This window comes from Amblyomma mixtum, chromosome 6, assembly GCF_055824585.1.
Source record: "Amblyomma mixtum isolate Tamu chromosome 6, ASM5582458v1, whole genome shotgun sequence".
NCBI lineage: Eukaryota > Metazoa > Arthropoda > Arachnida > Ixodida > Ixodidae > Amblyomma > Amblyomma mixtum.
In genome coordinates this window covers 90,067,488-90,093,063 of record NC_143017.1, presented here as the reverse complement: position 1 = coordinate 90,093,063, position 25,576 = coordinate 90,067,488, and the positions used below count along the sequence as shown (strand labels likewise).

General features: G+C 47.9%; 1 protein-coding gene across 1 annotated transcript in view; it reads right to left on the bottom strand.

Moving 5' to 3' along the window:
- Nucleotides 1-25,576, bottom strand: part of LOC149339630 (homeotic protein proboscipedia-like) — an 83,287-nt gene that overhangs the window by 6,140 nt on the left and 51,571 nt on the right. Inside the window, exons 2-3 of the mRNA XM_089550958.1 lie at nt 17,636-17,698; nt 16,427-16,647 (exon numbers count right to left, since the gene is read on the bottom strand). Of these exons, the coding sequence (XP_089407084.1) occupies nt 16,427-16,647; nt 17,636-17,698 (284 nt within the window). The remainder of the gene's footprint in view (nt 1-16,426; nt 16,648-17,635; nt 17,699-25,576) is intronic.

Sequence of the window (25,576 nt, the reverse complement as noted above, 5' to 3'; positions counted from 1 at the left end):
AGCGTTTCCCCAGTCCTCCCCGTCTCCTTCCTCCCTTTCGCAGGAACACCAGCAGCGGCCCCTTTGCTCCGTGTCTTGTGCTGTTCCCTCCCTATTTTATTTTTCCGCCCGCTTCCTTGGCGTCATCCCTTTTCCCTGGTGGAGTTCTATTTTCCCTTTTATCGCTCGCCGGGCTCGGTCGGTCGCGCGGTGCATGTTCGTGACAAACTACTCGACTGTCACCCACCCATCCGGTGTTCCATCAAAAGTTGGAGTAAGCTTTTCTTCCCCTTTTTTCCCCCTTTTTCCGCGTGCTCGCTGGCGGAACGCCGCGCTGACCCTCTCCTGGAGCAGGCTCGGAATATACGGCAGATTTACAAGACCCTGCTCGATCGGGGTGCACCAATTTGTATATGGTCTAAACTGCGGAATAAACATGGTATTTCTTGTTATCATCGAAGTAACAAGGGGTTTGCATTGCTTAAACTAGAGCCAGTAACGTGCACACCCGCCTGCCTATGACCCTCTTCCTCGGTGGTCACTGTATTTGCTAAAACGTAGCGCGCTGGAAAGAAAGAAAACTACAAAAGGGATGAAAAGTCTATTCCTGTGTATTACGAGGCTTCGAAAATTTACTAGATCAGCAACGAACTCTCTGGTTTTCGATGCTTGAAGGAGAGTAGCGCTAACACCAGTGGGCTACTTTTGTACGCATTGCAAAGTTCGGAAACCCGTGCCTCTGAAACACAGTTTTAGGGACACTGGAGCATAAACGTAAAGGCCACGAGGCCACATTTCTGTTAAAGACGACACTCGGTTTTATAGGTAAAAGTGTCGTCGCAGTGCACTAAACTGAAAAGACGGCAACGCTCCTCAGTGCGTCCCTAAGAGGCATTTGTTTCGAATATACATCGAGCGCTGCCGTATGCCAGCCTTTGTCTCATATACGACATACTTATTCCTTGAGTTTGGGATGTTTGTACAGAGCTTTTTTTGTAACCAGAATTTAGGTAGATTAGCTGATTCCTTTATTATGGTCAGATCAGACTTAGCTCTCATTTTACCTTGGCGCACTATCGTTACGCTGCCACTGCCATTCGTTGCTATTGTCATCTGTGAGAAGAGTTACAGAGAGAATAGAGCGGAAGAAAGCAAGAGAGATACCAAATTATGGCGTCGCTCACCTAATCCCCTCTGGAGAATGGGGACAAGGGGACTGAAAGATCTATACAATAAAAAAAGTGCAGTCACCAACGCGCGCCTGCAGGAAACGTTTCTGCGCCGTTCACCGTGCATTTGCACCATTGTCCTCCCCACTGTTTACAAAACGAAGCTGTCCCGTCACCCTTCATCGACAGTGCAGTCCAGTGCGCCCCTTGTCCTCTCTGGATTTCGTAACCCCCGTCCCACAACTCTCTTTTTATTTTACATTATAAGCCCAGCTGCCAAGCAGAAGCACTCAGCGACGAGATATTTTTGCGCCCTTGTTTTTGCCGAGTGCCTGGAGCGGCGTGATTGATTGATCCTCGCCGCGCTTCTTCAAGGAAAGGAGCGGCCGAGGGATGAGGAGGTGGGAGGGATTGGGGAAAAGGGATGGCGTGGGAAGTGGGAGGGAAAGAGGGGCGTCCAGCTGATACAGCGATGCCTAGCATCGGGCAGGGCGAGGAGGAAGAAGGAGAAAGCATCCCGAGACGGCAGGCACGTTGCACGAGGAAAATAGGAGCGGAGCTTCCTTTCCAAAGGGCAGGCCTCGGCACACGCTTTTGCGACGGAGGAGCAAGGGGAATAGGGAGAGAGGGGGCACTTCTTGTGAGAGATGGAGAGGAAGCTTCCTTGTAGCACTTCCTGTTCCGCAGGCGCGCCCTTCCTTCCGAGGAGACGACGCCGGGGCCGGAATCTGGAGGACCGCTTTTGTGCGTCCCTCGTCTGGGCATCCCCTTGGAGGGATGTCCGCCTTCCGAGGGCACTACTTCTTCCCCACTACGGGTTCGTCGTTTGCGGCCGCGGCAGCATAGGCGCCCCCCCCCCCCCCCCTCCCTTTCCACTCCTTCGTGGAAACCCAGCAATTGTCTTTAAGCTTGCTACTCCACGCTTCCCTCTCTTTCCGCCTCTCTGTCCGCTTTCGGGGCTAAAGAGCGTGAATAGTATGAAACGACTGCCCGTATATTTTTCTGCGACCTCCTTCCGTTCTTCCTTCTTGTTCGCGTGGGACGCAACCCTTCATTTTACTGCGAGTCTGTTTGCGCTCGACTTTTGTTCCCGTTGGAAAGCCCTCGAAAGAGGAGAGGAAGCGAGGAGGGAACGAGGAGATTGTGAGGCGCAAAGTTTTTCTCGTAATTTGCTTAAGCAGTGAAGAAATGTTTTCTACTATAGCTCTCATTTTATCGTGCAAGAAACCGAACTTACGAATCGTATTTTCCTTTAAATCCGCGAGACGGCGATCGCTATCCCCTTGCCAAAGACGCATGCTATGTCCTTCCCCCTTTGCATAAGAAATAATCACGTCAGTCCTAACACTGTGAGTAACGCTGTCACCTACTCAAGGTACCTGGAAACTCCCATTAGAAGAGCTGTGTACTTCTCTAAATGAGGCAGCCAAATGTGGCAGGACTCGAAAGCGCAGAGTTTTAGCAATTCCATTTGAAATTTTACAAATTGACATATTGCTACTCTGAGCCTAAATAAAGTCCTGAAAATGTTGCGTGCGCGGTATTTCCCCTATTCGCACGTGATCGTAGCGAGAACTGCGACCGCTAAACTGGACAGCCTACACTAAAGTGACGGTCAGTCACAGACGCCATATTGAGCGATACACTGCAGCCAATTAGATTTGTTTAATTTTTCTGTACGATTCCCTTTAGATGCCTTGAAACAGATCTATTATCAAGGACCACTTTGGGGATATGCAAAGTTGCAATGACACATATGGGCACTCAAAAGAGAAAAGCCTTCTTTTGCTTTGCTTGTTAAAATAACTAATTGTTAACGGCACTGAAAAAAGTTGTATGATGCAATAACCTCATAAAGCTTCGTCATATAAATTTCATAAAATTTGTATGATACTGTATGACAAGTGTATGATTTTTCAAAAATTAAAGACATTTGTATGACATTTGTATGCTAATTGTATGATATTTGAATGTCAAACTGTGTGAGGTTATTGCATAATATAACTTTTTTCAGTAGGGAACGTGCCTGACAGATCCACTCACAAAGCGGGCCACACTGTAGAGCATAATTACTTCAGGACAACTTTAATTATTACGAATTTTTCCCACGTGTATGCACATAGTTGTGTGCAGCGCTTAAACTTCGGTTCACAACAAAATTTTTCGAGTTGTAATAGAAGACAGGTCTGGAATATAGTCCATCAATTGACCGCGTTGTGACTCGGAGCAGGCGTCATCGGATCATCGGATCCTGTTAAAAGTTTTGCTGCATTTGAATGCATTTCAGAACAAGGAACGCTTATATTCTGTACTGCTTATGTCACGACTTAAAGGGTAACTGCATAGGTTTTAGAAATCAACTAGCATAAGAGGGTCGAATGTGTGAAACTTGTAGGTAAAGCATGCGAAGTCTTTTTGGGCTATCACATGAAACAGTGAAGTAATCGCCGATTAAAATCCGGACGCCATTCAAGCTTCTCAGCCGCGCACAACGCCAAGTGGGGGGCGCATGACGACGTTAACGAAGGTTCCGTACATTTCCAATGCACAAACGCCTGCTCTGAAAGAAAAAACCAACACCACCGAAGGCAAACACTGCCGAGAGTTGTCTGGCAGCGTCTAACGAGTCAGGGCAGGGTGTGGCTGACGACAGCCGTAATTTGAAATCATACCTTCCGTGACGTCACACTGAATTTTCCTGCATTCCTCCGGTGCATTGAGGAGAAGCGCAAAATTCAAACGTCGATTACGTCACTATTTTAAATGCTAGTGCAAAACACTTGGCATGCTTTACCTACAGCCTATATAGATTTGAATCCTTGAATAACGCGAAATTCTCCAAAAAGTGTGGCAGTTGACCTTTAAGGCTGCGAGCTATGCGACAGGCGAAACTTCCTCTTTCAGGTGGATTTCGGACCACAGGTGTGTAAGTTGACAACAGGAGACATAAAGCTGCTCGCCGGCCCTTGCACCCTCAACTGGCCACACTCGTTTCACGACTTGACAAAGTTGTCGTTATGCGTACAAGTTAACTAGCACGCTGGTTCTATATCTCTCAAAGTTTCGAAGACTGACACAAACTCAAATCCTTCTATATGTGGTCTGTGCTTTTTTGGCGCATTAGTCTCTTTATATGTCCTCTTTTGCTGTGGAATTGCGACACAAACGACCACACCGTGAATACGTTCAGTCAGTCATCGACGCAACTGACTGAAAAAGCCTTAAAGTTCAAGCGTACTAATTGAATAAGCTGAAGCATATGAAGCATGCACCTCAGACTACGCAGTCAAGGGCCAGCCTTCGTTTCGTTTTAAAACGATGAATATCGGCTATGTCGCCTTGGCAATCCAAGGCACATTACATTTCGGAGAGACTAGACAACACGAAAAAGATTAAGAGTTATGAATGCCGCAGCAATGTATTTAAGTATTCGTTTTTCCCTAACACTATTCTGGACTGAAATAGGCTTCCGAATGATGTGGTTTGTGCACCTGATTTCTAAAGTGCTGTTGAAATGATGACCTGATGTATTTCTTCCAGGTCTCGTTCGTTTACCAGCGCTGTGCCGATGCTTGTTATGTTATCACTCATACTACTTGTGAGCTCAGTTACTCTTCTTTTAGTATGTTGTGTTACCTTACTGACATGTTTCCCAATATCTTCTTTGCATGTCCTATTGTGTGTAGTTATATCCCCCCTACAATAATGCCTCATGGGCGCTGTAGGTATTTGCAATAAATAAATAAATAAATAAATTACGACACTTTGGAAGCACTGCCCCAGTGCGGAGAAGTGGATGGCAATGTCTGTTAAAGGACTACAGACACTTAGTTTAAGTTGCCTGGTTTCTTCTTCCAAACGATGATCTAGAATTTTGAATACATGAACACCTGGTGGTATTCGCCAACGGCCGCTAAAAAAATTGTAGCTGAATTTCTTTTCTCATAATGTTTCAGTTTCATCAACCGAACGAAGGGTGTGACGTGTAGTTGGGTTTCAGGCCACTTGAGGTACGAGAAAGAAACGGATATAAGCGCTAATACGTAGTTTTAATTCACTACAACAGTTAAGCCAGCGTGCTATAAGAGCTGGAATGACAACAAAGGACTTATGAGCAGTTATAGGGCGGGCGTTTTTTTTTAGTGCCTCACGTGACCTAAACACGTAACTGCACGTTACGGCCCTCATTCGGTTGATGAAACCGAAACCGAAACAGCATAAAGAAGAATTTCAATTGTATATTATTTAGAGGTCCTGGACAGATATCACGGTCAGATCCATGTATATTAATTTGTACTGCATTATGTAAAATAAGAAAACACGCAAGCAAAAATAAGGTGCCTATAGTCTTTCAAGACAACGTTACGAACGCGCCATTTAGAAAGAACGCTGATGAGACAACATTTTTTCAACTGGCTTCTACAGTTCGCCCCGCCGCCACAAGATGCCGCCATATGCAAAGGCAAGCCGGAAAGCGGGAGATGGGTCAAAGCGAGAAACTGGTACGGTGCTTGTCGCTACTTCGAGCGAAGGGAAAAACACATAACAGATGGAGGGATGCACGTCATATGCACCGCAGATGAGTTGGAATACAGCGCGGATGGAATGACGAGGCCGAGTTCTGGGGTCCCCCCGGGATTAAAATGCCACCGTCGTCAGTCCAAGCACTGAAGAAATGGAGCCCGAAGATGGCGCGAGAGATAATGAACATGCCGGAAAAACGATGAATGGAACTATTTAGTTTGTAACGGTAGCTTATTGTGACAACCTAAAGACACCACATTACGGCGACGAAATCTGTCTGATAAGACTTCACCTTTTAGGTTAATGCGGATACCACCCGTACGTCATCGCTCAAAGCCTAGCATTTTCGTGGGGCGTAAAAACCAATGGCTTGCTTCTCTAGAAAAAGCGTATTATGTAACCTGTGTCCAAATAACTGTTTTAAAGAGCGTTTCAATTAGATACGCAGGGAGCCTAGTTTGAAATAAATGTAAGTTAAATTCGATACTATCAACAAACTGATAGTTGTACCAGTACTAGCTACATCAGATATCTTTGTGCAAGACGCGTATACATCTGACGAGCACAATTTCACGTCTGTTTAACCTTTCTTAGCAAACCCGTCCCAATTATCGCTTATTTCATAGCGCGTAAAAAAAGTGAAGGCATGACGCGACACGCTTGATAATTTCAGATAGGGATTGCTACATCTAGTTAGCGCTTCACATCTCTCATAGCTAAATATTCTCGTATGGGAAAAACCCGAACATCTAAAGCGTGCATTTTAACGGTCCTGTAAGCATCGCGAGTCACTCAGCATAATTTATGCACTGCAAAGTGAAATATAATGAGCTGCTTTCTCTAACAACTTCAACGGTTACGGCCCGTCTTTATCGTCAGCACGCTGAGGCCCAGTCTTCGAGTAGAGAAAACAACTTTCACAATTCTCCTATTCCCTCCCACTTATTCTCCTCCTCGCAACACTGTCAATGTACGCGACCTCCAACTCGAAAGCTGCCGCTGATACTTCGTTACTATACCGCTCGCTTCTGTCACGCGAGTCTGTTAGCGAAAAGACCGCGGCAACCGTGCGCAAGGTGTAATTGTTCCCCTGTTATATACCCGTACAACGGTGTCTTTCTCCGACCAACTTCAGCGCTATGTAGTTGTACAGCACCCGTGCAAGTGGCCGCGGACCGCGAGGGAGAAGCCCTCGATGTGACCCGTCTCAAATGGAGCATGGCGACCCGAGGGACTGGCGGTTTGTGCAATGCGAATGGTCCGTGCGAGTTGGCCGGCGTTTCTACGCCACGGTTAGCGTGGACAGCGGGCAGCAGAGCGCGCGCGAGCCACGAGCAACGCGTTTTCCCCGCATGCGCGGCTGTTCCCGGCAGCAGCGCTTCGTCTTTCCCCGGCATCCCCGGATTTCGCGTGTTGGCCAACGGTGCTTCGACCAGCGCTGTCCGCGCGCACTTAAGCGAGAGTATTGCGCTCCGAGCCTGGCCGGCTCCTATGCTAAGGCACTTAGTTCGGAACGAATCGCCTCGCGGCAGTACGTCACAGAACTTTCTATACTACCGTTTATATGCTATTATCCCGACTAGTTGCGTGGAAGAGACTGTGAACATGTGAACCCAGCATACTGGTACAAAGGAGCGCGCCTCGAAAGTAGCGCACCATACCTTGTGCACGCCGGACTTCGGAGACGAAAAATGATTTGTTGAACATTCGAGCAAAAGTGAAAAAGGCGTCGAGTGTACTGCAGCATTCGATCTTGGCAAGCACTCTCGTAAGAACTCTTTCTTTTAATTCTTTTTTTTTTTCGCGGAAGTGATCAGTGCCGTGTCAGGTCCATTTGTTGGCAAAAGAAAACAGATACCGATCGTAGTTGATTAAACGTCTGTATTTTGCTTGCTTTATTTCTTTTTCCACTTCCCCTTTCCCTCTTTCTTGAACACTCAGAATTCGATTCTCGATAACTCTAAACGCTTACCTATCATGACAAAAAAAAAAAAAAAGCGGCAGCGCAAGGTTATCCTCCTCACACTTGCTGGCTTATGCAGCTTGCACAGATTGTAAGCTTCAGTTAATGCTTGGAGCAATGACAAGAATATCGGCATGTCGTTCTGGAGAAGGTAGGCATGCCACTGCGAAGATTGCCGTTCTCACGTTGCCCTTAAAGTGTTGTCTTAACAGGGCAAACATTCTCTGATCGCAGGCCTGAAAAGTGATCTTTGGATTCAATTTGGCATTTTTTTTTACACTACGCTTCCTTTTTCACTCGTTTGGCTTTATTTCGGCACATCTGTCGCAATGGGATTTTTAAAATATTCGCAGGGACACCTAATTACATTATGTGCTGGCAGTGCGACAGCATTATAGAGGCTGTTGATGGATTTACCGGAAGTGGCGGTACTCCCAGTCAGGTGACGTCACGTCCGGTCTGGTGACGTCACTTCCATCCAGCCAATGAGCTAATTTGATCACTGATGGCGCATTGTGGCTCCATAAGACTTCCGACGCTACCGTATTAAAAAAAAAGCAACATGAGATTAACGCGCTTTCGAAAGCTTGCCGAACGCAAGTACTGTCTTTGTCAAAAGTAACCAGGCTGCATGGTTTGCTTCTAGCTTGTGTAGTGAAGCTCTTATGGCTTTCCTAAAGATCAAGAGGTGTTCCCTTTAACGGCCATTTCAGCTTCAGGGAAGCTGTAAGGGCTCCACTGTACGAGCTAGAAGCAAACCTTGCAGCCTGGTTACATTTGACAAAGACGGTACATCTCTGCGCTGTCTCACTGCTTCTTCCCGCTCAAAACTCTAGTCGCTGTCTTGTGCTTTGTTAGCGCCAGCGTAAACCAACTCCCACTCACAGACAGCGCACGAAGGAAGTTGAAGAGAGACGAGAAACACGGAGCAGTGCACGCGGTCTTAACGCACGAAGCGCGCAACAACTCGTGCGAGTCCCCGGTCGGGTATAGAGGGGGCGAGTGAAGCCTAGGCGACGGTGGGGGAGCGCATCTGCTTAACTTGCAAATTGCGTTTGCGCGATTTAAGCCCCTCCGCTAAATCCGGCTAGCGCTTAATAGGTGCGCACGCTGCAGGGAAGCAGCGTGTACAACGGCGCGGCGTTACAACACCGAGCTAGAAGCAAGCGCCGTCGCACGCGCGTCATTCCGCTAAGGAGGAGAGAGAGCCACCGCTGATCTCTCTGCTCAGTGTTGCGTGTTTCTCACTTTCGCGGCTTCGAACAAGGAGTGGAAGCGGCGCTGCTAGAAGAGGGATACTCAGAGAGCGCCCTGCGTACGCCTCGCCCGCTGTCGAAGGCGAGCGCATTGTGTGCTTGTTAGTTATGTACTTATTAGTTGTGTACTTGTGTACTTGCGTACCTGCTTCCTCATGCATGCCGAAGAAGCTCGAGTGGTGTTTTTGTCGGTGCGTGTACATGCTGCTTCCTCATTTTTTGGGGGGTACCCTTTCTTTTTAAATCGGAGATGTGTTTTAGCTTGCGAGTCACGAAAGAGCGAACGCTTTGGTGCTTGTTTTTGAGCACGGGATTTCACACACTTGCTGGTGCAGCGATGCGCTATTTCATTTTGTGTCACGCGTTCCGGAGCGCGTTCGCGAAAGGTTTTCTGAACCCTTTAGAGAAAAATTTATGTATGTGCTTACATGAGATGAGGTGATGTTTGTGAACCCGAGAGAAGGGAGGTTTGTGTTTCTTGTTTTTCTTTCAGGTGTGTATGTAAGGCGTCTATTTTTTGGCAGTAAAAATTCCACTACCTCTCATAAAAGTTTTTCTGCGATTCTTAAAGCACATATTATGAGTGCTAAATGCTTATTCAGGATTGCATGCAGGCAAGTGCAGCAGCGGCTGTGTATGGTTGAACACTAATGTGCACCGTGCATTCAGAGGTTGCACCACAAAGATGATGAAAAATGGGGTCAATTTCTGTGTGTTACTTTTTTTTTTTAATATAAGTCAGTGCAGAACATCGACAGACAAAAGCAGCCTTTTTGGATCTGTCTGCTATGCAAGGTTATCTGCGTGAAATGCACGTATTCGTGCTTAACTCGACGAGACACGTTGTTTTAGAGCTAAACAAGCTAGATTTAAAACGCTGTTGTCATGGCTCCTATGAGGCACTTAACCAATAGGCAGGACACAAAAACGGGTAAGCAACCCCCTCACCCCACGGTAAGATGATGATGATTAAAAAAAAATACCTCCAGCTTGTCCCGACAAAAATCCTGGCTGCCTGCCTGGTTCCTATCCGTGAGACCTTCGGACGACTGAGCAAAGTGGAAATGATCAGATCAGCAGCTACAATGTTTTTCCGCCAGTTTCGAAACAGACATGCAAATATTGAAGCTGCAACCATTGCTTTCATGGGAGGTCTTATAACGCCTTCAAGGCTGCTTCAGCAGACTAACGCAAGTCGTACCGCTGGTACACCTTCAACAAACACGCACGCATACGTTTTTATTTATCATGTGCAATGGATTGCAGCCTAGATCATTCCATTATTTCAGTCCGGTTGTCCAGAACACCGCACTTTCATTCGGAATTTCGAGGAGCACCCAGGTTGAACGCATACGCTACCGCTTTTGAGAGAGAGATACCGGCGATTACTTTGCGCTCGCAAGATGCTCTACTGATAACAAGCGCGACAGTTCGCAGCACGCAGGGTAAATCGCGGGCGTGTCGCACAGACTGTTAATTTTTTTTAGGCGCTTCTTCGTTATCTCGTTCCTAATCACTTCAGAAGCAGAGATATTCACTTCAGCAATGTTTTCCTTCAACGCGGCAGTATGACATGGCGGACGATCGAGGCGGTGATGGCGCTGATGCTATAGAGCGAAACAAAGCGGCTTCTTGACGCTGTGATATTGTTCGTGTGCGATTTAGCGCCTATATAAGGAGAAGTAAGTCATTTTCAGTTATTAACGACAGCCTGTGCTTCAGTCTGTCATCATTAGAGGCTCGAAATAAACTTTTATTGGTATGGGCATGAAATGGCTAGTTCGCAAGTGCCGCAAAAACTCCGTCGGCGCTAAAGCGTGCACCAGACTCAGTATACTAAATTGCGACAAACACTTAACAATTATCTTTACTCGCTTTCACTTTCCTTTTCTTTTGGCGCGTTTCTGTGCAGTGCGAGAAAGAGAAAACTTTTATTTTGAAGAGATTTATTTCCGTCTAGGTGTGGCTGAGGGCGTCACATTTTTTCGTGATTTTGGTCACTTTCGACGCTTACGCGGAAGGGAAATTCTATGGTACAGTTTTTAAGGTAGCGCCTGAAGAAACTATACTTTAATCATACATACAGTCCGACGCTATATTTTGAGACCACACGATTGCGGCCTTTACCCGGATAAATACGGTAGGTGTATTTATTGCGCGCTGATATTATACGGACAGAATTAAGACAAAAAAAAAACAGCAATCGGCAACACTGGCCACGGTCCGCGGCGACATGTACTACTCCACTTGCCAATTACAACAGTGAACAAAACCAGCTTTTTAAGGTTTGGATATATCAAACAAGCCAGAAACATCAAGATCCTTGATCCTACAATTTCCTCTTGTGATTAGCCTTTTGTTTAGGTGAAAACAAATTCTTCGCCAGCGCCCTGTGTTTTCCAAGCGGAGCTTCACTGCATATTGGGTTGTATCCCACTATAAGTAGCCTATGTTGATGACATATGCGGAACTAGAAAAGGAAATGAATGTATACTGTTGTTTGAAGCGGTAGCCAGAGGGTCATTCGCAGTCGCAATTAGTACTCGAGTCGCAATTAGCGCTCGAAATGTGTTTTCGACTAACGGCGGAAAATCGCTCTGATCGAGTCAGCAGACGACATTTGATAACAAATGTTTGAAGTAAATCAGCCGCTTTGCATATTATGCCCGCGAAACAAAGATGAAATTGTCATTTTCTTGCCATTAAGATCACCATTTCGCAATCAAGCTGTGGCCAGAAAGACGAGTTCGATCCAAAATTCTTCGTTTGCTGCAAACGTCCGTCTCGAAATATAACCAATACGCTTCACATTAACTCAATTATTAACCATTACACTGCTTATATGTAGCTGCAATGCGCATACGAAGGTCGTATAAACAAAACTCGTAATTGGAAAGCATTGACGACGCGCTGTCGTGGAGCCAACACAGTACGTCGCTGAGGACCACAGGGGTCAGGGGGCTGAAATGCCTTAGCAAGGTGCCGAATTCACTTAGTCTCTGCGTTTTGTAGTCTTTGCGTGTTGCCAGAATCATGTTTGCTTTTTCGAATGTTCGAGCATCGTAGAATAGCAGAATATTTTTCTATTTGACACGTATCTTCGCGTTCCAAACCACTGCGATCGTACACGCCGCGCGGAGTGATCACCGGCTCGCTGCTGCCGGAAGAGGTCGCGAGGCGCCGCCACCTTAGCTGGAACGACCGAATAGTCAAATCCACGTTTCCTCTCCGTAATGGCCACCTGGGGCACGCCGAGACACGCAGCTTCCATGCCTTTGTCCCCTGTATGCTCATGCGGACACGCTGTGGAACTTTCGGACACCAATGACAACCAAGACAGAGCACCAGACTCATCAGCTCCCCGCGGTTCCAGAGAAGAAGATCCTTGCTGCTGATTCGATTCTTGACAATGCAAGGGCGAAGACCTCTCTTTCTCGGCACCCAAGGTCTGCCGAATGGCCAAACGACCACCACGCCGCCACATACAGTATACACGGGATGCCGCATAGCTGAGCGCACAAAGCACGTGTCTGTGCGTATACTTCCACGCGCTGCGCACGCGGCCATGCGGCGAGCGCAGCAGCCGCTGTGCAAACAGAAATGCTTTGCACGTGGCTGGTGCGTGCAGTGGTCGCGCGGTGGCGCTCGTTTGCACCTCTCGATTCATCATTCCTCGGAGCGTACGACAGGCTAAATGAGCATTTCCAAACACGTCCTCGTCGTCTTTGAAACCCCGACTAAGGGGGAGACGGTGGCAGAGCGAACGTCGGCGAGGGCGCCGGGGAACAGCGGCACCGCAGGAAACAAAGCAACGGGGCGGCGGCGCAGTTGTGGCTGAGGCTTCGACAGCGTGTTGATACGCGCGCGGTCGGTCCCGCCGCCGCTCTAGGAGCAAGCAGCACATGTATGTATGCACAAGCTCGATACGCAGTCTGCTGCAGGCCTGGGCTCTCCGACGACGACGTGGAACAGTGGGGAGACAACGCTCCTTCAATGACCCTCGCCATTAACGTAATGGGGTTGCGGGTAGAGGCCGGGAGGGGTCGCTGGCAGCGTACGCCACACCACCCGCCCCGATGCGAGGAATGCTTCGGGGGTTCGCATCGCGTGTCTCGTCGTCGACGCCTTGTGTGAACGCGCTGCGCGCACGCGGCGAACACCGTGCGCCTGCCCGAGGAGGGTGGAAGAGTGGGAGAGGATGCTGGCTTCGCCACAGGGCGCTCGACGGGTATTTTGGGTTTGCGGAGAAGGCGCCCGACGGCTAAGCACGCGGGCGTGCTGCGGTTCACGAGGCATCTCTCTCGCGGATGTTTCCGGGGAACGAGAGAAAGCTCCTGTCGGTCGCCCCTTGACTCCTCACAGTGCAGTATGCACTCACTTCTCGGGTCGAGCTGATCCACGCTGGTGACGACTGCCTGCATGCATTTGTGGCGCAGCTAGACTTGAGCGTCAGCTCATAGCGAGGCGGCAGTAATCAACTGCACGTTTCCGTGCACATGGGTTTTTCGCTAAACTGTGGAGCCCTTCGGTCGTCGTCGAGTTGGCCACAAAATAAATAAATTAATAAATAAAAGAGCCCTCGTGTCATGACTCACTCACTCTTTCTCCGCGCGGGCGTTTGCTGCGTGTGTTCTCCCCCGCAGGGCGTCTTAATTTGGGAAGCAGGCGCGCTAAATGAATTCGTGAAGGGGTCGCGACGGGTAGCGGCCCATCGGTTTTCGAGACAGATGCGTTGTGTTAGCGCGAAATTATTTCGCCTTTACAAGCGTGTAATGCACGCTTACTTTTGAAAATAGCATAGCCTACAGCCTTTTTTTAGTTCCTTTGAGAGTAAACCGCTCTTGAAAATAAATAGAAAACAACGTAGGGGTTAATGGAAACCAAAATAGCACGGATAACCGCAGCAGACAAAAAAAAAATACAGCAAGGGATTAGAGAACAAAGTATAATTGCTGACACACTGTCCGGAAGGAAGAATAAACACCTGCAATGCATGGAATGCAGAGAGCAGATAACGGCTGGTTTTTGAGTATAGCAGAATGGATTTTAAGAACGTTGGGCGGTGGTTGGTGAAATCAGACAAGGAGTGGAAATCAGGAAATTTTCTCGGATGATGTGGGCACGACAAAACATTTTCATTTTGTGGTTCGAAATTTCGTGCTCCCTTATTAAGGAGAAGGTGCAGATGTTGACTGCGGAGGAGGTGGGCATGAAATAACTTGAGATTACTGATGGGAAGTGCCTTTGCCCTGCAAGTGGACGTAATCTGATTGGTGGTGCTGACGACGATGACACTTGCTCTTTCGCTGCGAGCACACACTTCCAATTGCGTTATAATCAATTTTTTTTTTCCTTTCACACTTTTGGAGCGCAGATAAAGCGGCCCTCGGCGGCTCGTGCGCCGCTGGCGTCGCTGGCGTCGCTCGGACAGAAGCATTGACGCGCAAATCTGTGCCTGTCACACTCAACATGTGAAACCAAGCGTTGGGTGTTGCTCTCTCGTCAGTAGCTTTTATCCTGTCCTATAATAACGCGCACTATAAGTCTATAACCAAACAACTTGCACCCAAACTTTACTTTACTTAATTAATTTCTGTATTTCTCCTTTGAAGCAACGTCATGTTCACTTCTAAGCGTGTGTCGTTTCTGCGCGCGTCCAGTTTCTCACGTCATGCTGCAGTGTGCTGCCGTTTTGTTGCAGCATTTCCTGTAACTCGATAGTTGCTTGCCCACTTACAAGACGCTCTATTTTTGTGTTTATGAGATAGGAGATAAAAATATTAACTATGAACAATACAAACCCAAACAAAACAGACGCGATCGCAACAATCTAAACGTATACAGACATTGTAAAAGGTAAAGAACCGAAAGGTTTGCTTCTATGTCGTGTGTGTGGTTCGTTACGCATCGCCAGCGTTCTGAATCGCTTGAATCTAAGTGCAACTCTCGACCTCACCTCTCCGAAAGTTCGGATTTCCGCGCATGCTACAAGCACCCCATTACACGGGTTCGAATCAAACCCCTTGGTTTCTATACCTTTGCCAGAGGCTGTACGTCACTAAATGAAAGCTTTCGATTCTTTGAACAAATACTTTGACATGCAAGTAAGAGGTCCGTTTCTACAAGATGGTCCGTCCTTTTACTTTTCAGCTTCCCTTTGAGGCGCAGGCATTTGCGCTTGTTTTCAGTTTACTGTTTGTAGTGTTTTTAAGACAATACATTAGAGTACCCTTATACAAATTTTATTGTGTCAATATACCCATTTCGCCTCTCAGTCCCACATTATCTTGAAATAAAAAGAAAATAAGTGCTCGTTGTTGTGCTCCGAAATAAAAAGTAACCTTGGAATGGCCCGCACGGAACCTGCAACGTTTCTCAATGAGCTCTCATTAAGCGAAGGCGCGGATGAAACGGGAGCAGGTCGGCCCTCGTTACCCACTCGCCAACGGGAGCTTTCTGAAGGGAAGAACTCCAGCAACGACCTCCCCTCCTGTACACGAGCAATAATGAACAGGTCGTAGAGCAACACAGCTCAACAGGGCCATAATGGGGGTGGGGGGTGGTTAAGCTAAACTGTATGCAACCGAACTTTTAAGAGCACGCGGGTCTCCCCCGCAAACAGCAGCGCGCCTTGCGCGCGATCACCTCATCGACCGTGTTAGAAAACAGCTGCTCGACCCAACCACGGCGCCTGCGCCGCTGTTTCTCAGTATTCCGCTTACACCAAGAAATTCAGTCTCGCGATCGACACCAGGCTCGGCCGACAACGACGCCAGCAGGCGAAGAAGACTTTAGGGCGCTACGACGAATACCGCAAAGTATAGACAGCGAGAGCTCTTGCGTATACACCGGCGCGAACTCGAGGGGCGCACTTGAACGCAGACGTTGCGGGGCTCAGCAGAGAGGTGCTTAGTAGTAAGGAGAAGCGAAAGGTGGGGAGGGAGAAGGGGCGGGGGGACGTAAAACACCCTGCGCAGACCGGCGCTCAGGTGTCGGCAGCGGCGGCCCGTCTGTCTCGTTCGGCCACAGGCGCGCGCGCTGCCTCCGCAGGAGCTCCCCGCTTCTGCTCGCCTATTACGCGCCGAGCGGAGCGGAATGAGTCGGCCGTAAACAGAACGTCGTCCCGTCGCCAATTGATGAGAGCGCCCGCGCGTCGCGCGCGCCTAAAGTCGCGGCTTGCGGCTGACACCTTGAATAACGCGCGAGCGGGTTCGCGCGCTGGCGCTGGCATCCCGCGGGCGGCGGCGTTGCGGCAACGGCCCAGCCTGCGTGCGTCGCGGCCGCCGGTGTGCCGCGGCTCCTGCGCCGTGCGACCGGTTGACGGCTATCGTTCTTGCTGGCGCGCGCACAAGCTCGGCCCGTGACGTGCGACCGCCCGGGAGTTGGGCCGTTGGGCGCGTATGTGCGTGTGTGTTTATTCCGGAGATCGCTCCCGCAACACGTAAGCGTGGTGTGGCAGACGCCGAGCACGGCTTCTCTCCAGCCCTTATACCTCTCTCCTCCCCTCCTTCATTCTGTTTCCCCTTAAATCCCACCCTGCAGTCGACCGGAGGCTGCTGGGTGATGGGGAGGGAGAGCGTCGGGGTGAGTTCTAAAATTAGGAAGACGGTCTCCGGCGTCGCCCGCGTTGTCTTCTTCTCTTCCATCGGCTTCGCCTGTCGCATATTTTGAAGGGAGGAGGGGGAGGCAAGAAGACGCCGGTACACAAGCGCCTGGCGCAAAAGAAAGAGGGCATCCGCCTGGCGACATTGAAGCGCTGCAGGGAAGGAAGGGAAGAGAGACTGGGAACCTTCGTCCGTCTTTCCAACAGAACGCTGTGACATGTGGATGCGTCGTCGTCGTCCCCATCGCCTCTGCGGCGCTCCTCTTTCGACGTGTGTTTTGTTACTGCCCGTTTAGAGAGAAGCACCGTTAGTCGCCCCTTCCTCCCTAGAATGTCCCCCCCCCCCCCCCCTCTACCGAAACGACGCCATCTTCCGTTTCTTTGTTCTTCGACGAGGAGGGAGAAGTGTCCGATTTGTTCCTGGCAGCTGCCTCGGCCGCCTTCCTGGGCCCCTGCTGCGGGGCTTAAAGGAATCATTTGTTGCCGCCTCGTGTTGGGACTAATCATGTCGTGCCGGTGGTGTCGTCGGACAAGGCGCGCGCTCTCACTCGCCATCGCGCCGGTGGCACGATGCGCGTAGCAGCTGCCGTTGCTGCGGCCCGTTCGGGGTGCCCCGTGTCTCCCAAACAAATCACGGAGAAATGACTCTTCGCGAAGCCGTTATTTATAATGCGTCGGACCCGCGACGCCGTGAGTTTTGCTCGGGCCGCTCTTCACCCTTCAAGAAAGGGGGACCCTTCTTTTAAGCGGCGAGGTTTGTTTTTAGTAAAAGAGGCGAGGAGATGACTTTGCCGCACCGCCCGCTGCGTGTGTGCGTGTCGGAGAAATCGAGCAGCTCTTGGCCGTGACGGGAGAGCGATAAATACCTAGAGACCGGCTGCAGCTGCGGCTAATCGCGTGACGTCGGTTTTTAGCTTCCAAGGTGCGCGCCTGCGTGATGCCTCGACGAGAAGGCGTTAAACTGACAAATGGCCTCACAAAGTCGCTTAGAAGAAACATGACTCGCGCGCTGTTCCTGTCGGGCTGAGAGCACGTCGCATGCCTATAGGTGAAGAGGAGCCGCGTAACTGGGGAACACTGAAAGCGTGCGTGTGAATGAGAGTGTAAGTGTGGTATTTATAGTAAAGAGGCTGGTACTGACCATTTCTAGGAACCCCTGTCTTCTGCATGAGATCGTTATTCCTCGACTTCGCAGACGCAAACCCTGCAAAGAGGAGCGACAGGCATCGGTGTTTTGCTTCAGTCGTCCCCAGGGATTCGTGCGACATGCGTTAAAGAGCGTGCATTCAGTCCCGCCCAAAATAAGATTAACAGAGCGCTGCACACTACGTAGACGCCGCTGCAGTAAACAAGCGAGCAGATTTTATTTTTTTTTTTCGCTTCGAGAAGCTACGCGACTCATTAACAGCAGGATGGAAAGAAGGATATAAAACATTTTCTAACCTGAATTGTGGAGTGACTCTGTCTTGATAGTTTTTCGACACATGTGCAGTATGAACGTTAAGACAAGAGCTGTCCGATTTCTCCACACGCACTTACAGAAATACTTCAGAAGCTTGTGAGTGAATACTTCGAGTAAGAGCAACATCTTCCGCTGATAGCATCTTTAACCATTTTAACGCGGGAATGTTTTGTTTAACGGCATTTAACTTAGATTTCACCACGGTAGCACCACATCTCCTTCTGCGCTTTTTTTTTAATTGAAACAGGAAGAAAGTCTCATCCAAGAAAGCTGCAAGTGCTTCATATAACACATATGTTTAATATGCAGATATAGTATGATACTGACCAAATGATTACACGTAACCGTAACTATAAATACAAAACTCAAATTTATGATACAACACCACGACAGCCTATTTCAGACTCGCACTTTATGTGTAAATTCAGTGCAGAGATGTGCTAAAGGAAGCTGAAATCATCTATGTCGATTATCAACAAACAGGCAGGAGGAAACAACGTGAGAAATTTCCACACTGCCAACCGTGTTGAAGTTTTTCATGTGTTTACGGAAAGCCGAAATTCAGATTTCAGAGTTTTCGAGCCGCAGTTCTGCGGAGAAGCAATATTATGCGGCCACAACACGCATGCGCTAGCAGTACGCGAATAGCAGCATTTTGCTTTTCACAAATATATTTGCATTCCCATTTGTATTGTCTGTAAATCGTCCAATAGGAGAAGTACTAAAAATTGGCCGACTCACAAGTCAAAGAAATTTAAACCTAGGTAGGTTGAATATGTGGACAGCAAGCCTGATATAACTCGGTTATGACAGACTGGGAGATTTGCCACTCTGTCGGTTACAAAGTTTGACATTGGCAACAAAGCAGTATGAAAAATAGGAATTTTTCGTGTATGCATGAAAAGTACCGCATGTATACATGGCAAAACAAGTTTGCTTGAGTTGTCTGTACGTGGCGATAAGTAGCGAACCGCTAGAAAAATAGACGTTGTACACACCATGCTTTGTTAAAGGAGCCTTGCATGATGAACACTGAGGTGCCCAAAAAAACTATAGGGCCGCCGGCTGCAGGGGAAGTTGTGCCGTTTTTAGTCTTGTCCACCCTCAAAAGATGGCGGTGCGGCCTTTCGCTTTTTGCTACCCGCTTTATACTCGGCGCTGTATCGGAGGCGGGAAAAGACAACCAGCAGGATAACACCTGTTTTGAGAGCTCTAAATTTAGCTCAAATATTTGATGTTTGCAGTCGGAAAGGACTACAGAGTTGATTTAACTTTTGCTTCGATCCCTTGTTATAACGTCGGCCTTTTCGTACTTGCATTTCCATTCAAGAGATGGTAAAACAGTGAGGGGGGAGTTCTTGCGTAACATCGTGAATAGAGCTACTCAAATTGTGATACATGAGGCTGAACATTATGCCGATAGTTTATAGCGCGGAATTCATGCAAAATGAGAAAACGTCGCACTAAAGGTCCCTTATCTTCACCGTGTTTTCAGCACGGTCTACAGAAATTGGCTATACTGTCGGATGGAATCACGCAAAATAAAGAACATCCATGGTCAAGAAAAGTACTGTGTATTAACAGCGGTATAATAACAGTCCTTCACGGCTGCGGATGCATAAGCATATATCGCTGCTTTCAAACTGCCTTGTTTGTAATCACGTCCAACATTCTCGCACAAAAACTTCGAAAATTGGAAAATTATAAGTCACTTTTACGGATATATAAGGTAATGCCCATTCGTCTGATATGTAGTAAAATCTTTCTTTTAAGGTTTTTCCGTCGATTGCATCGAACAGCTAAGAGTGCCATTGAAAGCCAAAAGGAAGACTTTTGCGAATAGCAAAAACGTTAATAGACAAAAATTACAACACTGCCGTCGGGTGATCTGCCGATATAATGATTATTATAATGAAATATTACATTATATGAAAAAAAAATGCGTTTCATAAACGGTTTCCTGCTCAAAAATTTTTTTGTCCAGAATTGTTGGGAATGTGACGAGCAGTGAATCAGCGAACCATGACCATTAAAAGTAATGAAGCTTAATTTATTTGCCCGAATTCGGGAAAAAAACGCGTATGTCTGTCCATACCTTTCACACACACTCCAGTTTGACGTTAGCAAAACATTCGCTCATTGATGGAGCTTCTATACTTCTCCGCATAGCTCAACAAGCGGATCGGGGAGGGTGCATAAATAACGTCATGTATGGCGGCGGTACATTTCCAACGCAAATACGCTTGATTTGTAGAGAAAAAAAACAATGCCAACGACGACAAAGTCCGTGGGGCGTTGTTTGGATGCGTCTGACGACGCAAGGTGTGTATTGGGGTGAAGGCAGCGGAAATGTAAAATCTCAGCGTCCGTGAAGTCATCACCGAGCTTCTCTGCATTCCTCTGGCGCTGTGAGGAGAAGCCTGAACGTTATTAGGCGATTACGACACCAGTATTACTCTAAGCGGAAAAAAAATTGGCACGCTTTACCTACACGCATCCTACATTGCAGTACTAGAGTTTTGCGTAACTCTGAAATAACGACTGAGCTGCCATTCATTGACGCTTTCAGACCCGGAAGCCGTTCTTTAGTTCTTCCCAAGATGTCGGTAATCTGAAAGCTGTGCAAAAATTCCTCCAGCTGAAACTGATTTGCACTGGCTGCAATAGCATTTCGGCGGGGATCTGGCAAAAGTTGCTGCGTAGTGATGTACTGAAGGCGCCGTGATCGTATAGCATTACGCGAGCCCTATCGAAAGCCGGCTACTCAAGAGTATCTGTTATTGCTTTCCTCCATGCAGTATAGGTGTGTGCTTCTTACACGTAACTTGTGCAATCTCGCGCAGTTAGGTAACGGTTGCGGGGCGATTAAGTACGCCGTGAAGAGGAAACAGAGTTAAGGACATTGACCTCCCAGACCAATTCAAGTCGGTGGTTCCTCTGTTAGGCCAGGCTGGTTATCGGACGCGCTAACCACCGGGCACTTGTACCTGTGCTGATGCTAGTAATTTGTAGCCATTTGAGACCACGCGTAACGCGGTGACGGAGTTTTGGACACGTCTCTCGCAAGCTATACAGTAAATATGCTATGCCGTGTGTGCGTATCGATGATTGCCCGGGCGCAGACTTTGCCGCGAAGCGCAAGTGGCCTGTGAGAAAGAGGTGAAAGGCGACGAACAGTTGTGCATCCATGTGCGTGGAGATGGAGATGACGGCATACGAAAGCCGGAATCCAAAGAAAAAAAGCAACGGGCAGCCCGAAAAACAAAGAACGCCGAAGAACAAAAGAGCAAGGTAGCGAAACAGTATTAAATACGCTACCAGCGCTTATCCTAGGGTACAACGAGTGATGAGCTTTAGTGGTTCGCGATATGATTAACGAAATGATGGCGCGCCGCATATATAGTGGTTCGACAATTGTGTTTATGTTACGAGAGGGTTACAATGAGTGCTCTGTATGGTTGGAGAAATTTTTGGGCACGGATTGGTGGATCATGTCTCGTAGAGTGTACGAGCGGCGCCCTTTCTTACAAAAATTTCTTTACACAGTCTATAGACTGTGTATAGACTATAGACTTTCTATAGACGAATCCTATAGTCTAGTCTATCAACAATATAAATGCTATCGATAGTCCGCAGATAATCTATAGACTTATGGCCATACACTTTTTGTAGACTTTTGTCTGCAGACAGTCATAGACTATGAATAGACAAAAGGAAATATCTATAGGAAGGCAATATAGTCTAAAAAGTCTGTAGAGCCTGTAGACCATTCTTATAAGAGCCGAGAGCGTTCTCCCCGCGTTTGACCCGTCGCACATATGCGTGCCCTTGTCTCCCACTTAGGTGCAGCGTTCAGAGCGTCGACCGTGGCCGCATCCGTGCCCTCTCGACAAACACAAGTGATGTGCCACATCCCTGCAGCAGCCATTACTGCCGGCCGAAAATGGCGATGAAAGTAACACGGGGCGCGAGGCAAGATGGGATGCGCGCGCGGAGTGGTCACGGGATCGAGAGAGCGCGCCATGCGGACGGGATGACACCGATCACCCGGGACAGGAGAACCAAGTTATACAGCAAGCGCTGTAAAAGGAACACCTAGGCTTCTGCCCTCCCCCCTTCCCCCTTTTCCGATAGCGCCCTCTTCGCTGTCCACGTCACACGCCACACGACAATCAGGATAATTTAATCAGGCACCAATCAGGCACGAAACTTTAATCAGGCACCAACAAAGCTTAAGGAAACATTATTTATGTCAAATGTGCGTCCTATTCTTGAGTACGCTTGCAGTACTTGGGATCCGTCAACCCAGTGTAACATCGCAAAACTTGAACGCGTACAGGCTCGTGCCGCTCGCTTTGTATCAGGTAATTACGACTTTTCAAAAAGATCTTACGATATTTCCAAAAACCTAGGGTGGCCGCTGCTAGCAACGAGAAGGAAATACCTGCGCTTGTCGCTATTTTACAATATTCTTAACACTAGAACAGGTATTGATAAAGATAAATATCTAAAAAAACCAACTTATGTATCTGCAAGAACGGACCATTCCCGAAAAGTGCGTAAATATGCTTGTCGAATAAACTTATTTAAGAACAGCTTCTTCCCTAAAACAGTACACGAGTGGAATGGTTTGCCTGCCGAAATAGTTTCCGGGACCCCTTCGTCTTTTATCCAGGATCTCAAAAATATTCTTTTTAATGGGTTTTAGCATTTCTTTTAACTTGTCATACCTGTGTTTCCATTACCACAATACAGTGTGATTAAGGGATGCAAATAGTGATGTTTCATGCTTTTAAATTTGCTACTGAATTATGTCATCTGTGCACTTATATTGTTTTTTTTTTCTTTCCCCCCTACACTAATGCCCGCAAGGGCGCTGTAGGTATTGTAAATAAATAAATAAATAAATAAATAAATAACATCAGCCGGTAGATGGGGCGAGGAGTTTTCGAGAACAACCTCAGGAGGTTGGATACAGCATAAGCCAAAACAAGCTCACATGACCGTCCCACTCCGCTCCAGGCAAATAGCCTTTTTAACGTGTTTCTTGTTACTGAAACTAAAGACTAATCACAACATGAAATTATGAGCGCCGAAAATTTGGTGTTTGGACTTCTGCTTAGTGCAGTCAAGCATTCAAAAGATGCAGATTTCATTTACTGCTGCAGTTGATTAGTCGAGCCGTACAGCACACTGCAGGCCATGGGCGGTAGGTGTCAGCTACTGTTGTTACCAACACAACATTGTTGCGAAAACAAAACAGTAATGAAAACAAAACAGCCAACTGCTATTGGTTTTTTAACTTGCATCCTAGTGGGAAACAGGTTGGCGACGTAGAACGTTCACGATGAAGGCATGAAGGAAAAAACCGATACTGACAACTCAGCCGCTGCCACGGCGGCCAATTGGCTGCGGTGCTCGACTGCTGACCCGAAAGACGCAGGTTCGATCCCGGCCGCAGCGGTCGCACTTCGAAGGAGGTGAAATATTAGAGGCCCGTGTACTGTGCGATGTCAGTGCACGCAAATGAACCCCAGGTGGTCGAAATTAGCCAGAGTCTTCCACTACGGCGTCCGTCATAGCCTGAGCCGCTTTGGAACGTTAAACCTCATTAAACTAAACCTTTCTGGAGCTGTTTGCTTATGCTGCGATTCGGGGTGGAGTTACTTCGCTTCAAAAGGAAGTCCTCACTCAGTGAAGGAGAGAAATGTTTCTGTCTTTTACAAGAGATCGAAATACTTAGTGCTAACTGCTTGCTTCATCTTGCAAAAAACATAAGAAATTAATGATGCCTAAACTGTAAGATGCCTGCACGGTAAATATGATGTTGCTGCTCGTTCACCAGTAGCTTCAATGCTTACCCGACGGCAACGCCAGCCCATTAGAAAATATAGACTTTCAGCATAGCGTAGACGTGCTATCGTAGACGCATGGACTGAAGTGCGCTGGTGTTTCAAGACAGAGTCAGTGACTCTATTTCAAGCGTGCAGATGGCGCCCTCTGCGCGAAGCGCCCCTAAAATGCTAAAATCCGTGCGTTCTCGTCGTGCCGTTTTCAGTGTCTGAGATGGCGCACGACGGTGCGGCCGTGAGTGCTAAGCGGTAAAGGCCCCTTCTACGAATGGATGTCTGCACAACAGCCCAGTAGTATTGCTGGAAGCTTTCAAAAGTGGAATCTAACCGATTTCTCCGGAAGTCCTCAGATAATGGACACAGAACTATAGACGCGCTAAAAGGTGTATATACACGTGTTTCGCCTAAGACTTTACAATATTTTTACGTGTTTCACCTAAGACTTTACAATATTTTTAAAAATAGGCTTTTGGAGTTAGTTGGAAGAGCACTTTTTTCGGCACAACCTTTTCAGCGGTGTAGTACATCAGAATACAGCTAAGATGTGCTGAGCAGCAGGCTGGTTCACCAATAATGAATAAACTCTTTAACTATTGTTGTTAGGCTCCTTGATTATTGAGAGGCGCGTAGACCACCGTAAGTAATATGCACATCAGTTTATAGAATTTCAAAAATCCGGTTACCCTGGGCGCTGTGGCTCAACAAATTTAGGCTACATCGCGCCAATATACATGCGCTTTCGAGAAGCTTGCAGGCAAAGCAACCTCTCCCGTGCACGTAATTCCTCAAAATAGCCCAAATTTGTTGCGCCACAGTGCCGAGGGTAACCGCGTTTTCGAAAGTCTAAAAATTGGTGTGGATATTACTTACGGTGGGCTACACGCTTCTCAATAATTAAGGAGTATAACAGTAATAGTTTAGAAGTATTCACTATTAGTTATCTAGACTGCTAGTTAGCACATCTTAGCTGTATTCTGGCGTACTACACCTCCGACGATGCTATGCCGAAAAATGCACTATTCTAACTCAAAATCCTATTTTTTAGAATCGCGTAAAACCTTAGGTAAAACACCCTGTATATCTTGGCAACGTTCTGCACTGCTGCCTCCAAAGAACTCATTTACATTTTGAAATCGTCTGACAACTCAAAATACCACACGCAGAATGCAGAGGGCAAACGTTTGTCTAGAACGCACGAACTGCGACCTCCGGGCCGTTCTAGCTACGCGCACGACATCTAGGGGCAACACCTTGCTCGAGACGAGCTGCATGTGAGCATGCGCGGCCAAACTGATCGCATTGCCCGTCTTTTTAGCGGCTTGCTAGCGGTCATGGCTTCGCCAGCTCCATTCGCCCTGACTCGCTGTCAGCGCTGCCAGCTGCGAAACGGAAACTAAACGGCTATGGGCATGATATTTGGCTTCTTTTTCTGTCTTTTTTTTTTTCATGTGCGGAATTTCTGGCGAGCAGCATTTCATAGCACCAGCGTACCACCCGTGCACTGCATGATTATCGCGAGCGCGGGCCTCAAGTATGCGTCCAGCGTTTCGTGGCCTTCCGTGAGCAACGAAATATGCATGTCATTGTTCGAGGCAGCATGGGAGCTCAGAGATGTGCATACAGCGGTTCACACGACGAAAGGAGGTGACAAAGCCGCGGCAGGCAGCGTACCGCGATAAGACGGGCGACGCTATCGGTTTGGCCGCCTATGTTCAACCCAAAAAAACATGCTTGTTTTTCGAGGTGGTTCGCTGAAGCTTTGATACTG